This window comes from Aegilops tauschii, chromosome 2 (genome assembly GCF_002575655.3).
Source record: "Aegilops tauschii subsp. strangulata cultivar AL8/78 chromosome 2, Aet v6.0, whole genome shotgun sequence".
NCBI lineage: Eukaryota > Viridiplantae > Streptophyta > Magnoliopsida > Poales > Poaceae > Aegilops > Aegilops tauschii.
Genome location: NC_053036.3, coordinates 272865785 through 272877797, shown reverse-complemented (window position 1 = coordinate 272877797; position 12013 = coordinate 272865785). Strand labels below are relative to the sequence as shown.

Sequence of the window (12013 nt, the reverse complement as noted above, 5' to 3'; positions counted from 1 at the left end):
TCTCTGTGGGCGCATTTTTGGACCCTTGCTGCTTTGTCATTCATGTACCTCTTACTGCATCTGGCAATATCTTTACATATTATTTTTCCAACTACATCATTTTTGTTTTTATGTGAACTCTGCTTTTTCTTTCCTTTTTTTACTTGCAGGTCATGTTCCCCATGTTCCAGGAGCTTGCACCAGACAACCCAGATGACAAGTGTGGTCACCACTACGCGATTTGCCTTAACCTGAAGAACCAACGATTTGAGGTGCTTGATTCAATGCGTTCAGAAGCTGACGAAGACCTTACTACACATGCTGAATTTTTCATCAACAACCTCAAAGAGATATGGTACCGTCACTACGAAAACTCAAAGGTCCAGATCAGTCATTTCCCAATCGAGTATGTCGCGACTACGAAGCAAGGAAACCGGTAATTACTATCTTTTTTCATGTGTCCTCCACACCAATCCTAAACCTTTTGTCACCTCTGCATTGAAGTTTATGATTTTTTTTCTGTTTCTATTGAGTTCACCTGATTCTTTTCTTTATAGGCATGACCGTGGCTTTCACACGTTGGAATACCTTGCAAAGTGGGAAGGTCGACGGGTCCCTGTCATCACAGCTGCAATGGTCGTTGAGCTCCGCAAAATATACACATGGAACTGGTTGATGAATGAAGATTTCAACACGTGGGCCAACGCACGAGAGTTCACAGAGGAAGCTATCAAAAAAGCCAATAAGAAGTACAAGTGATCACGTGGTGCTCCATACCGCACGCCTACCTTACATTATGTGGCTGAGGAATGTAATGTATCAACTTGTTCTTTTAAAACTATGTCCGTGTGCTATATTATGACTGCATCCCCCCGTAGTATATATAGTGGTGGCGTGTGAGTGCCATTGAATATTTGTAATATATGTGTGGATGTGAACCTGCTTAGGTGTGACAGCAGCTACGTTTATGTTCAGTACTATTATGTGTTTGTGGTTGGTAGTACCAGTTGGGTGTTTGAATGCGTCTATGATGCCTGAAACATGGCAAATATAGTTGATCAGACACGGTTAGTGAAAGTAATCATTCCGTTTTTTGGTTCTAGGTTTTTTTTGCATTGCTAACTGTATCGGTTAGCATGGTAGTTCATAAGCAGTCGTTATCTCGTGTTTTTTGCACGTGATCGTTTCAACTAGTTTGTTCATAGTATGCATACAATACAATATGTGTGGGAAAAATGCGTTGTCTGAAAACGAAAATATACGCGATGGCAGATTCAGTAGAAATAACATGGCAGATTCGATGGAAGCTGCATGGCAGATTTAGTAGCACACACATGGCAATTTTAGTCATTTATTCATGGCATTTTCTTCAAATTCTGATGCCCACCAACAGTCATTCTCCCATTTTTTAAAATCTAGACCATCTACCTTACAAAAAAGTCACCAACACCCAAGTTACAATCCTCCACAGTTGCTTACGGGTTGCCCGTCCCTTTCTTTGTTTTCTTGTGCTTTGCTTGAATTTCCAACCCCGATTTGTATCTCACCTCTTTTGGACGCCCTTTTGTGATGGAACGGGGCGGGTTCCTGGCCTGGGTTTGCGTGCTTGCTGTTCCAGACCCTACCGAGTTTTCATACGATGGACCCGTGGACGAAGGCCACTTGAGGTGCGGGGGAACCTATGTAAGGCTTCTTCAGCCTTCCTCTTCTTGATCTCATCAAGCTCTCTTTTCAGGGCCTTCCTGTGTTTTTTCTGCCACCCTCGCTGTCTCGTCACTCTTGCATGCTTCATCTATTAGTTCAGCATAGTTCTTGGTCAACACAACGTGCCTCACGGCGTCCATGGTTGCCTCTGGTCTCTCATCATGCACAGCCAAAACTACATTTGATGTTTGTGGCCCCAACGCATCGTCAGTGTCCCAAGTCCATCTCCGCCGTATGAAATGGCGGGGCAATCGCGTTACCGCGTGCATGTCCATTACTTTCAGTATGTGACAGCACACAATCCCGTCCTGTTCGAATTTGCAGCATTGGTAGTAGTATTCGCCTTCATTTATCGAGGCCTTCACGAAGTAGTTCCTTCCCTTGTCCGGGTCTTCAGGTTCTGAATCCGACATGCCCAAGAGAGAACACACCTTGAACGTATGTTCGTCCACCTGGTAAGCTGTGTACATGCTGGCACGCTTTATTTCTTCCTGGAATCTGCATGTTTTTGTGCTTTGTTAAACTCTTATATGATGTTTGTAGCAACTTATGTTGAGGTAGGTCGTAACATAACAAATGTATCTAAAATCAATGATGGCAGGAAAATCCTTATTTTTCCCCACATTTGTTCTTGGGTTGTTTGTTTCCACAGGGCAACTGCATGATATTTCACATGGCAACTGCATAACATTTAAATTGGCAAATGCAGTTCATTTAACATGGCAAATGCAGTTCATAAAACATGGCAAATGCAGTTTTGTGTCACATGTCAACTACATATCATTTCGCATGGCCACTACAGTTGATTACACATGGCAACTACAGTTCACCACACATGGCAAATATAGTTGATTTCACATGGCAACTACAGATCATGCTTATAATGTACTCAGTGGCTATTTTTCAATAGATCGGCAAGTCAAAAAAAGTTGGCAACTGCATTGCATTCTACATGGCACCTACTATCTTCATGCTTGTGCAAATAAGACGGTAAGATAATCCACTTACTTGTTAAAAATCTTGTTGGTATATATCTTACTCATCTGCCTCTCCATCGGTAAATATGTTAGCAATTCAGGCTGCTTGAGCGCGGTGTTTGCTTCTTGATGTAGCTCAGTTTCCAGTATTTTCTGTTGCAAAGTTGTGTACTGCTTGGCAAACTGCAGCAATGAGCTGCCAGGGCTCAAGTACCGCTTCAAAACAGCATTGAACCCCTTGCTGCGCTGAGTAGTCTGCGGAAATGGGAAGAAGCAATGCATGAACTAGGCCGGCACCCAGTACATTCGCTTCTCCCACAGGCTAGTAAGTGTCTCGTTGTCTTGGACTTGGTATGTTTCAATCATAGCCGCCTAGCTCCGTTCAAACTCCTCCACCGTCAAGCTGTGGTCCACGCACAACTCGAATGCCTTGTGTAGCTTTGGACGGTCAGCAAAGAATGGTCCTAGCGTCTCCTCAGCCTTCTTAATAATATGCCACCTGCAGTGCCTGTGCACTGCCAACGGAAAGACCTCCGCTATGCCTGCACGCATGCTAAAATCCTGGTCTGTTATTATGTTCATCGGAGCAAGTCCACCCATGCACTCCAAGAAGGTTTTGAACAGCCAAGTGTAACCATCCGTATCTTCGTTCCGAACGAGTCCGCAACCAAACTGCAATGACTAATTGTGGTTATTTATTCCTATGAATGGAGCACAGGGCATCTTGTACATATTAGTGAGATATGTCGCGTCGAATGAAATGCAATCACGGAGATGTTTGTAGGCTCTTCTTGTAGCACCATCCACCCAATACATGTTTCTGACACGGTCCTCATCATGCAATCTTATCCTGTAGAAGAAATCAGCATCTGCTTTTGCTTTCTCTTTAAAGTAGGCTATTGTGTCTTCTATGTAAGCCAACCGGCTCTCTCTATGGTACTTTGCCTTTAGGTTTGTGACGTCGGCTGGTATGTAGGGCATGCTACTTAGTATACCATCTCCGCTGTAGATCATGGATAGTATTTGGACCATTCTTGATGGACCGACGTTACAATCATGTAGCAATTTTATGAATTTCTACTCGAGGGGGCTGAATCCTCTGTCGATGCTTAAAAATTTTACCAGGTCAAACTTCTTTGTGAGTTTGTGGTTGTGTTCGTCGAAATATTCGGTGACCACCCACCGTGCTCCATCTGCATTTAGCTTACACCGGACAGGGCATTCCGTCTTGACAATGATACCTCTCTTTCGTTCCGGCACGACAAGCGCAACACCTTTACCCTTCTTGTTCCTTCGTGCCTTGTAGCACCTTATCTCACCTCTGCTGTATTTGTTAGTTTTTTTATTTTCCTATGGTATTCGGTGTTCACCGCAAACCCATGGAACATTACATATCTCTGGTAGAATTCCTTGGCATCTTCAAAGGAACCAAATCTCTGCCCAACATACGGTGGTTGAGGTATCATGATTTCTGATTGCCCACCTTCTTCATCCCCTTATGCTTCGTCACCAGTTTCATCATTCACTTCAGTATCGGCGGTTGTTTCATCTCCTTGAGTGTTGCTTGTGCTGGTGTGCAAAGGTGTGCTTGTCGTCATTACTGGAATAATTGCCATTTCTGACACTGATTCTGCATTGTTTGTGGCAGGATTGTTGACTTGCTGGTGGAGATGTTCTCGCGCCGCTGTTGATTGTAGTTGAAGGTCCTGCAAAAAAAATAGGTGCGTGTGTAAGCATTGCTTGAATGGCAGGTTTATCGTAACGGAATATAGCAACTGCATCTGATTTTGGCATGACATCATTCATACAGCAAGTCATGGCATCTACATCTGGCCATACATGGCAACTGCAGTTTTTCAGCCATGGCAGCTACAGTCCAACAAACATGGCAGTTACTGTAGCCAAGGCATGGCAACCATCATCTTTAGCATCAAAACTTGGATTCTAGTTACGAGCCCACTAGGCAAATGGAGTCAATCACGAATGTTGCACACAAGCGGACAGCAATTGACAAATCCTGAAGACAATAGATAACTATTTGCACGTGTCCACTTGGTAGCATTTTTGTTGTTTTTCCGCCGCCACCGTGACAAATCCACTTTCCCCCCATGCTTTTCCACTAAAGCAAATGCACTACTGTTTTGCTGGTTCACATATTTTTTACCTTGTTGTGCCGCATGTGCTAATCGAAGTCGGTCTGTCATTCCAGTTTGATGTGCTCTATCTGCAATAGCGTTGTTCTGCAACAGTAAAGCTTGCCACGATACATTTGCCGACGTGGTTCCACCATAACAACCTGCGATCATTTAGCAGTTGGTCAATGCATGGCAACTGTAGTTTGTACAACATGGCACATGTAGTGGTTCAACCATGGCAAATAGATTTGTTCACACTTGGCATCCACAGTTGTTTAGAAATTGCAATCACAGTTGATTAGACATGGCAACTGCAATTGATTTGACATGGCAACTGCAGTTGTCCAGACACGTCAACTACGTTTTGTCAAGTCACCATGTAAACACCAATGTCACCTATGTTCCTTCTCCTGATTCACTATCCACAAAATCACTTCATACGGCTCACCTGTGTACGACGCCTGTTGCCACGTGCTGCATGAAGGTCCTGCGTTTTTTCATAAAACTCGTAAGTCTTTGTCATCCTTACAAGTTTAATTTCATGGCCACACCAGTATGATTCTTTTCGTATGCGTTACCTTGATTTGCCACATTGGCTACTTGAAGTTGGTCTCCTGTACATCTGTCAACGTTAGAGTTCTGTGCCTGAACTTGCCATGGTATCCCTGTGTGTGTGTGGTTGGGTCATAAGAACCTGCGAAAAATGACATTGTAGGACATAAGTAGAACGCCATTTTCCTCATCACAAACATGGCAACAGTCTCTTTTTTTATCATGCATCATGCCGATGCTCACGTACTGCTCTAGTAGTGGTAGCAACGGCCCTGCGGAAATGAGTTGATTGTACTCTGCTGCATCCCAGGGGGCGTTTCCGGCCTTTGAGAAAACCAAGGATCAGTGCCGTCTTCATAATTCATTTTTCCGCTTTTTCTACCACTGTGTTTTCAGTCACTGCACGAACAAGAACGCATGAATATCCGAAAATGCACACTTGTTATTTGCACATACAAGAAAACACGGCAATCTTATCACATTTCTTGCATAGACAACCAATACATCATGGCAAGTAGGACATGCACATTCATTCTCTTTTCTAAAATCTGGATGCCAACTATCATTTTAAAAAGATGGCAACAGCCAAGATAATATGATGGCAAGTAACAACATAACATGATGGCAGCTAACGGCGAAGATAGGTGGCAACTAACGTCAGATATAGGTGGCAATTAATTTTCGCACTCCGTATGCACCACCCAAATTCCTCCTTTCTTCCCCTAATTTTAGTGAATCCTACACATCCTTCTGGAGCAACTACTTGCAACAACCCAACACAGAAGCTTAGTTCAACTCTAGGATACAATATGGCAGATCTGGTGTATGTTGGTGGGCAAAGGGGAATACACACAAATCTGTGATGTGTTTGCCATGACAGTGTGGATCTAGTCGCCATCTTCGTGGGCAATCTAGAATTTCAATTTTCTGGACAGAAGAAGGACGAGAAACAGGAGGAGATCAGAGATCGACCTGTTAGCTCGTCATCACGGGGGGGGGGGGGGGTGGCGGTGGGGGTGGGGGTAGGGATGCGCTAGGGATCTGCTCTGGTTGCCATGGCAACTAGAGAAGGAAGACGATGGAGGTAGGGGATCGAGAGGTAGGAGACAACGGCGGCAGGTCGGACTGGGGTTCGAAGGCAGGCCGGGACGATGGGCGTGTTAGGTCGTGCGGGCAGCGTTGTCGATCGCCCGGACGTGTGGGCGATTGTGCCACACACCGGACATGCGGGCTGTGGCTGCGTGCGCCCGGACATCGTCGTGCGGGCGGGGTTGTCGCCGTGCCACACAGGGCGTGCGGCACAACCCCACTAGATGCCACATGTGTGGCAGTTATCGTCGTCCAAAATCAAAGTAAGCCAAATTTGCTACCTAACCAGCACACTACCAACAACATCAAAGTCTTCAGATTCAACTGCGCAATGTCGCACCGTCGGACGAAGTTACACCAAGCAACCTTCTGAGTGGCCTCTCACCTGAATCATCAAGGTTCATAACTTCTATGCTAGATCAAGTCTATCTTTCAAGTGGCCTCTCATCTAGATCATCAAGGTTTCATAACTTCTATTCTAAATCAAATCTGTCTTCCAAGTGGCCTCTCACTCTGGAGCATCAAGGTTTGTAATTGTTATTCTGGATAAAATCTTCATAGGTACAATATTAATTGACTAGCGATTGTATGATCCTTTTGCAGCAAGGGCATAGAACAATCTTTACGAGTTCATAGCAAAAGAATGAGATTGACATTCAAGTGCAAGTAATGAGAATATGAGATTCAATCAATTTTATAAGTAATTGGCTTAGGAGCCTCGATATGATGATTCATGGACGAAAATGTTTAGTCATTACGTATTTACTTATAGATTGTTCTACTATTTTATACAACAACTAAGTATATTTTGCTGATATGATATTCATGGATGATAAGGTTTTGTCATTACATATTGACTTGCAAGTTTTTCTATTTTTTATACAATAACTACTAACTATATTTTGATTTTTCTAACAGGGCCAAACAATTCAGGATACTATCGAGTAGTTGATAGAATCAACTTATGCATTTAGGAATTTTAAGTGCGGATTCCACAAAGTATTACCAGCTAAGTAGTGAAATATAATTATTTTTGCATACAATACAAAAGTAAAGGAGGTGAAATAATCAAAGGTTACCCAGATTACTACTTCGAGTTTGCTACAGAGGAAATATTAGAAGAACATGTAGAGAAAGATGAAGAATGCTCAGGTATCTCTATAATTTATAGTTGTAAATGAGACTTCAAAATATTAATATTTTAGACTTTCAAATAATTAATCTCCAATTTTACAGATGTCATTGGATTACTCACCCAAATGAAGCATGTGAAACCAAACTGTCCTTATTGTGACCTCACAATGGTGCAGAAGTTCAATTCTAAGTTCATTAATGTTACAAGCTCTTCTATTTTTTTACCAAAGATATATCTAACAGATTTTTCATTGATAAACATGGTTGTGCTTAAAGTCAACCAGTGCCACAAAAATACATACAGATCAAGATATACCAAAACTTGGGAAATACTTGACATGCATGGGAGACCATTTTTTACTATTAATCAACTAATTTTTCACTAGAAGAACAAGTGTTTTACAAGAGGAGAACATTGCAAGAACTTACTGAAATGAGGCACAAAAACTAGGCAAGTGAGGTAATGCATGAGACTTCTTATAAGATATGAAATCGCCACTTTTTTATGACAAAAATGATGTTAATACCTGCACTGAAAACAAGTCAATATAAGTTAATATGGAACCATATTTTACTTAATTATTATGTCTCCCACTTGCTGAACTCATTGGATGAGAAATATGAAGAAGCGCCAAAGATTATACAACAATAATGTTGCCGAAGACTTATTTTCAATTAAACTCGCAATGGCAATCTCACTTTCGGAACAAAAACTATGCAGTAGAGTGAATATTTATGCCTAATAATTAATAGGCTTGAGATGTTGTACTTGAAAGATAAAACCAAGGTAATTCCATTTAATTCATTACAAAATAAATACTATTTTTGTAATTTCCTAACTAACACATCAGATATTATGCGTACATTTTGATGGATGATAAGGTGGACGCCGTGTTAAAAAAAATCAACGAAGAAGTATAACATGGAGGATAAAAGGGTGACTGATTTTCTCAGCGTACATACTTCTCAATTTTTAGAGATGGGCCTAATCTTTGAAATGTACTTTTATTTCGCTGACAAATAACAATAGAGCTTCACCTCAGAAAAAGATGTCAACTGGTGCCTACGGAAGAAGAGCCCCACAATACTAATGAGGCTATATTAAATGATGATAGGTGTGAAGAAAAAATGTTGGAATCACATGGACTCTGCAATGAAAAAAAGAAAAATATAGAGATCTACTGTATTATTGAATGGCTCTGAGGATGAATGAGCCGAGATAAGCGTGCCAAAAAGAAAGGAGAAAATTGTAACGTTGGGAACAAGAAAAATGTTGAAGCAAAAGTAAAAACTACGATGCTTGAAGAGACGGTAAAGGGTTTCCCCCCGCTTTAAGATTAAGAGTCAATTGTCGTTGTGGCAAAATAATATGTACTTTTACTGCAGCCGCAAGGAGAGCACAAAAAAATACAAAAGAGGTTGATGAAGGCTCTGAAGTTAGCACTGCCAGAAGCAAGCCATATAGTATTTATTTGAAATATGAGTTTTGTGTTCTTCATATAACAAATCTTCTATCCTACAGTCTTTTCAGCTCGAGAGAAACATTAGAAAAGCTCCAACGTTATATTCATCATATAGAAAACCCATTCTATGTCAAATAACACATGTGTATTGCTTCGCGTTAAATACATGTACAAGTAATATCACTTGCTAATATATGGTAACAACAAATAAAACCATTATATCCTTTTAGCTTTGTTAGAGGGGGAAAAGATACATGCGAAGAATCACCCGCTATGGAGGAAGTAGGAATGATGTGAAGCTGTAGCAAATTACGTAGGTGGAAACCCGACATCATGAACAACGAGGAGGCCCACAATTGGGCTCAGCCAGCGGACACATATCCTGTCTTACTATTTCTTCAAAATCTGCTTCGGCACCTCTGCTTCGTTCTAACGACCAAAAAAATTGAATTAATAAATACTACAAACCTTCTTGCATTCACTTATTTATGTATAAATAATCTAATTTAACAGGGCATGGTGATAACAAATAAAACACAATGTATTGTATAGTGCTATGGACAGAGTCAGACGATCTGTACGAGGAACTATGCAAAGCACTAGGACTTACATTGGTGGAGGGCCGACGGCACCAGAAATGAGGAAGGCGAGAACTCGCGCCAACGAGCTGAGACCTACACATACGGTTCGTCGCAGCTTCATGCACAACCTAAGATCAGTAGAGCTAGGGTTTGAGGACAGCGCCAAAAAATGAAGATAAGAGACAAGAAGTAGTGCCTGGATAGGTCGGGAATTAGTTTCACATAAGCCAGCAGTGAAATCTTCCTTCGGCGGATCCTTATTTAAGGCACTGGTGTATGTGGATGTGGTCACGAGCAGGCTAGGATTGACGGAGATTTTTTGTTTTGAGAAGAGGATTGACGGAGATGATAGAGACGAAGAGGCACCAGTGCTTTAACTTTGAGAAAATGTTTTTTCTAGGTGAACTTTGAGAAAAAGGTAGTTTACTAAATGACTCACATGGGCCTGAGGGGGTGTTTGGTTCAGAAGTTCTAGGACTTTTTCTAGTCCCAGAGACTAATCAAAAAAGACTCTCTAATAGAGTTTTTTCTAGTCCCTGTAGAAAAAGTCCCTCCCGTTTGGTTCCTAGGGACTTTTTCTAGTCTCTGGGACTAAAAAATCCCTGAACCAAACACCCCCTGAATCACGACTGCTGTGCCTCAACCACCCGTACATGGGCAAGGCAAAGTTGACTGTTTCATATAGGAAGTAAAGTCACCCCTCAAAAGAAAATAGGAAGTAAAGTCGTGGTTCTCAAAAAAAAATATAGGAAGTAAGTTGTTGCCTAAAAAAAGAAGTAAGTCGAGTCTAAAAAAAGACATAAGTCAATTACTTCTGCGTATCAAATTAGAAAAATACCAGTTTCAAATTTTTTTGAAAATCCCGTCGTACTAGGCTCTCCGAAAAAAACTTAGGCTTCTTGCAAGGTACTGTAACTAATATTGATTAAAAAGCAAAAATACATAAAAAAATCCTGGACCCTCTGAAAACAAAAAAAATTGCGCGCCCTCTCAAAGCAGTTACTCAACAACCGACAAGATCAAATATGCATTATTAAGGTATTATTTTTCATCTCTTCTTTTATCCGCATGCATTACAAACTAATTTTTTTTGTATTGTAATCTTTCCCTGAAAAAAATATTTTAGTTGTTTAATAGTTAACATCTACTCCCTCCGTTTCTAAATATTTGTCTTTCTAGATATTTTAACAAGTGACTACATACGGAGCAAAATGAGTGAATCTACACTCTAAAATATGTCTGCATACATCCGTATGTAGTAGTCCGTTTGAAATGTCTAGAAAGACAAATATTTAGGAACGGAGGGAGTAAAAGTTTGTGTTTACAAATATTCTCACATGTCCTGAGGTGTCTCTTCTCTTGAGTCGCTTCTTTTATTTGAGAAACACTAACAACTTCGAACCACTCGCCATGACCCTTTTTTGCCAAAAATATGGTGCCAATGACATACAAGTCAAAACACACACTCTAATAGTCATGAAATCATTATGGAGATATAAACTAATAATTTACTCTGTCAAAACAAGGCATATCTAACATTCTTAAGAAGTTGCTTCCCACTTCTACCTATTCTCTCAACATGCACACTATCCACATCATCTATATGCCACATCATCAATCAGTTTGCAAAATCAGACAATCACTCCACATCAGCAGCCCAGCCACACCAGCAACTATCTCCTTGTGTGCATTCGCATTTAGTTACCAAACACAAGCATGCATGCAATCAATTACCACGGCCTTCCACCTTCGAAAACATCACGTTCCAAAAAAATGTGCGTACGCCCTTCCAATTCCATGCTGACCCACAATCAGCCTATTATTAGAAGGAAAAAAAAATATCCCTATGCATGGATCCGGCTTGCATACCCCCTTCCAATTCCCTGCTTACCCACATGCAGCCCGATGGAAGCAATTAAGAAAGGAAACTATTGGACACGATCTAAAAAATGGAAACTGATGGAGGCGCCATCTTTTTTCCTTCACATTCCAATATTACACAGTAATCTCTTCCCCTTCCTAGCATCTTCTTTTGCCCTTCCAATGGTACAAGTATCGAATCTCCATACGATGAATCCCTTCCGCACCCCTGTCCTCGCAAACAAAATAATCCTTCTCCTCGGCCCAACGTGCAGTAGCCATCACCTCGCCATGGATCCACCAGTTATCTTCTTGCTACCATGGCCTGCCGACGACATTGATGTAATGGTTAATATTTGGTGGATTCTGTCAGTTGCAAGTTGGAATATCGCCATGATTTAGTTTATGTGTTTTTAGTTTGGTAAGATCGAGGATTTTCAAGATTGAATAGAAATCTCCCTCTGTCTGTATACAAGTTTTTCTACTGTGAAAACAGAGAGTTGGGTTCCAAAGTCAGGGAAATAAGATAGGCATATATC

At 41.2% G+C, this 12013-nt stretch overlaps 1 protein-coding gene and 1 long non-coding RNA gene across 2 annotated transcripts; both read right to left on the bottom strand.

Moving 5' to 3' along the window:
• Nucleotides 1-1697: 1697 nt before the first annotated feature.
• LOC109733772 (protein FAR1-RELATED SEQUENCE 5-like) lies at nucleotides 1698-3674 on the bottom strand. The gene is made up of 3 exons (XM_073507048.1): nucleotides 3486-3674; nucleotides 2692-2915; nucleotides 1698-2181 (listed from the first exon to the last, which is right to left on the bottom strand). The coding sequence occupies exons 1-3, from the start codon at nucleotides 3672-3674 to the stop codon at nucleotides 1698-1700; spliced, it is 897 nt and encodes a 298-aa protein (XP_073363149.1).
• Nucleotides 3675-8392: 4718 nt separating this feature from the next.
• Nucleotides 8393-10754, bottom strand: LOC120973284 (uncharacterized). Its single transcript, XR_005767928.3, has 2 exons — nucleotides 9644-10754; nucleotides 8393-9462 (listed from the first exon to the last, which is right to left on the bottom strand). It is a non-coding gene; the product is annotated as an uncharacterized lncRNA (long non-coding RNA).
• Between the last annotated feature and the right edge of the window lie 1259 nt (nucleotides 10755-12013).

Coding starts and splice junctions, on each gene's coding strand:
- LOC109733772 (XM_073507048.1), bottom strand. CDS start 3,674: ATGATCTACAGCGGAGATGGTATACTAAGTAGCATGCCCTACATACCA. Junction 2,916..3,485: donor GATTGCATGATGAGGACCGT/GTCAGAAACATG, acceptor CCATTTCCGCAG/ACTACTCAGCGCAGCAAGGG. Junction 2,182..2,691: donor ACCAACAAGATTTTTAACAA/GTAAGTGGATTA, acceptor AAAAACATGCAG/ATTCCAGGAAGAAATAAAGC.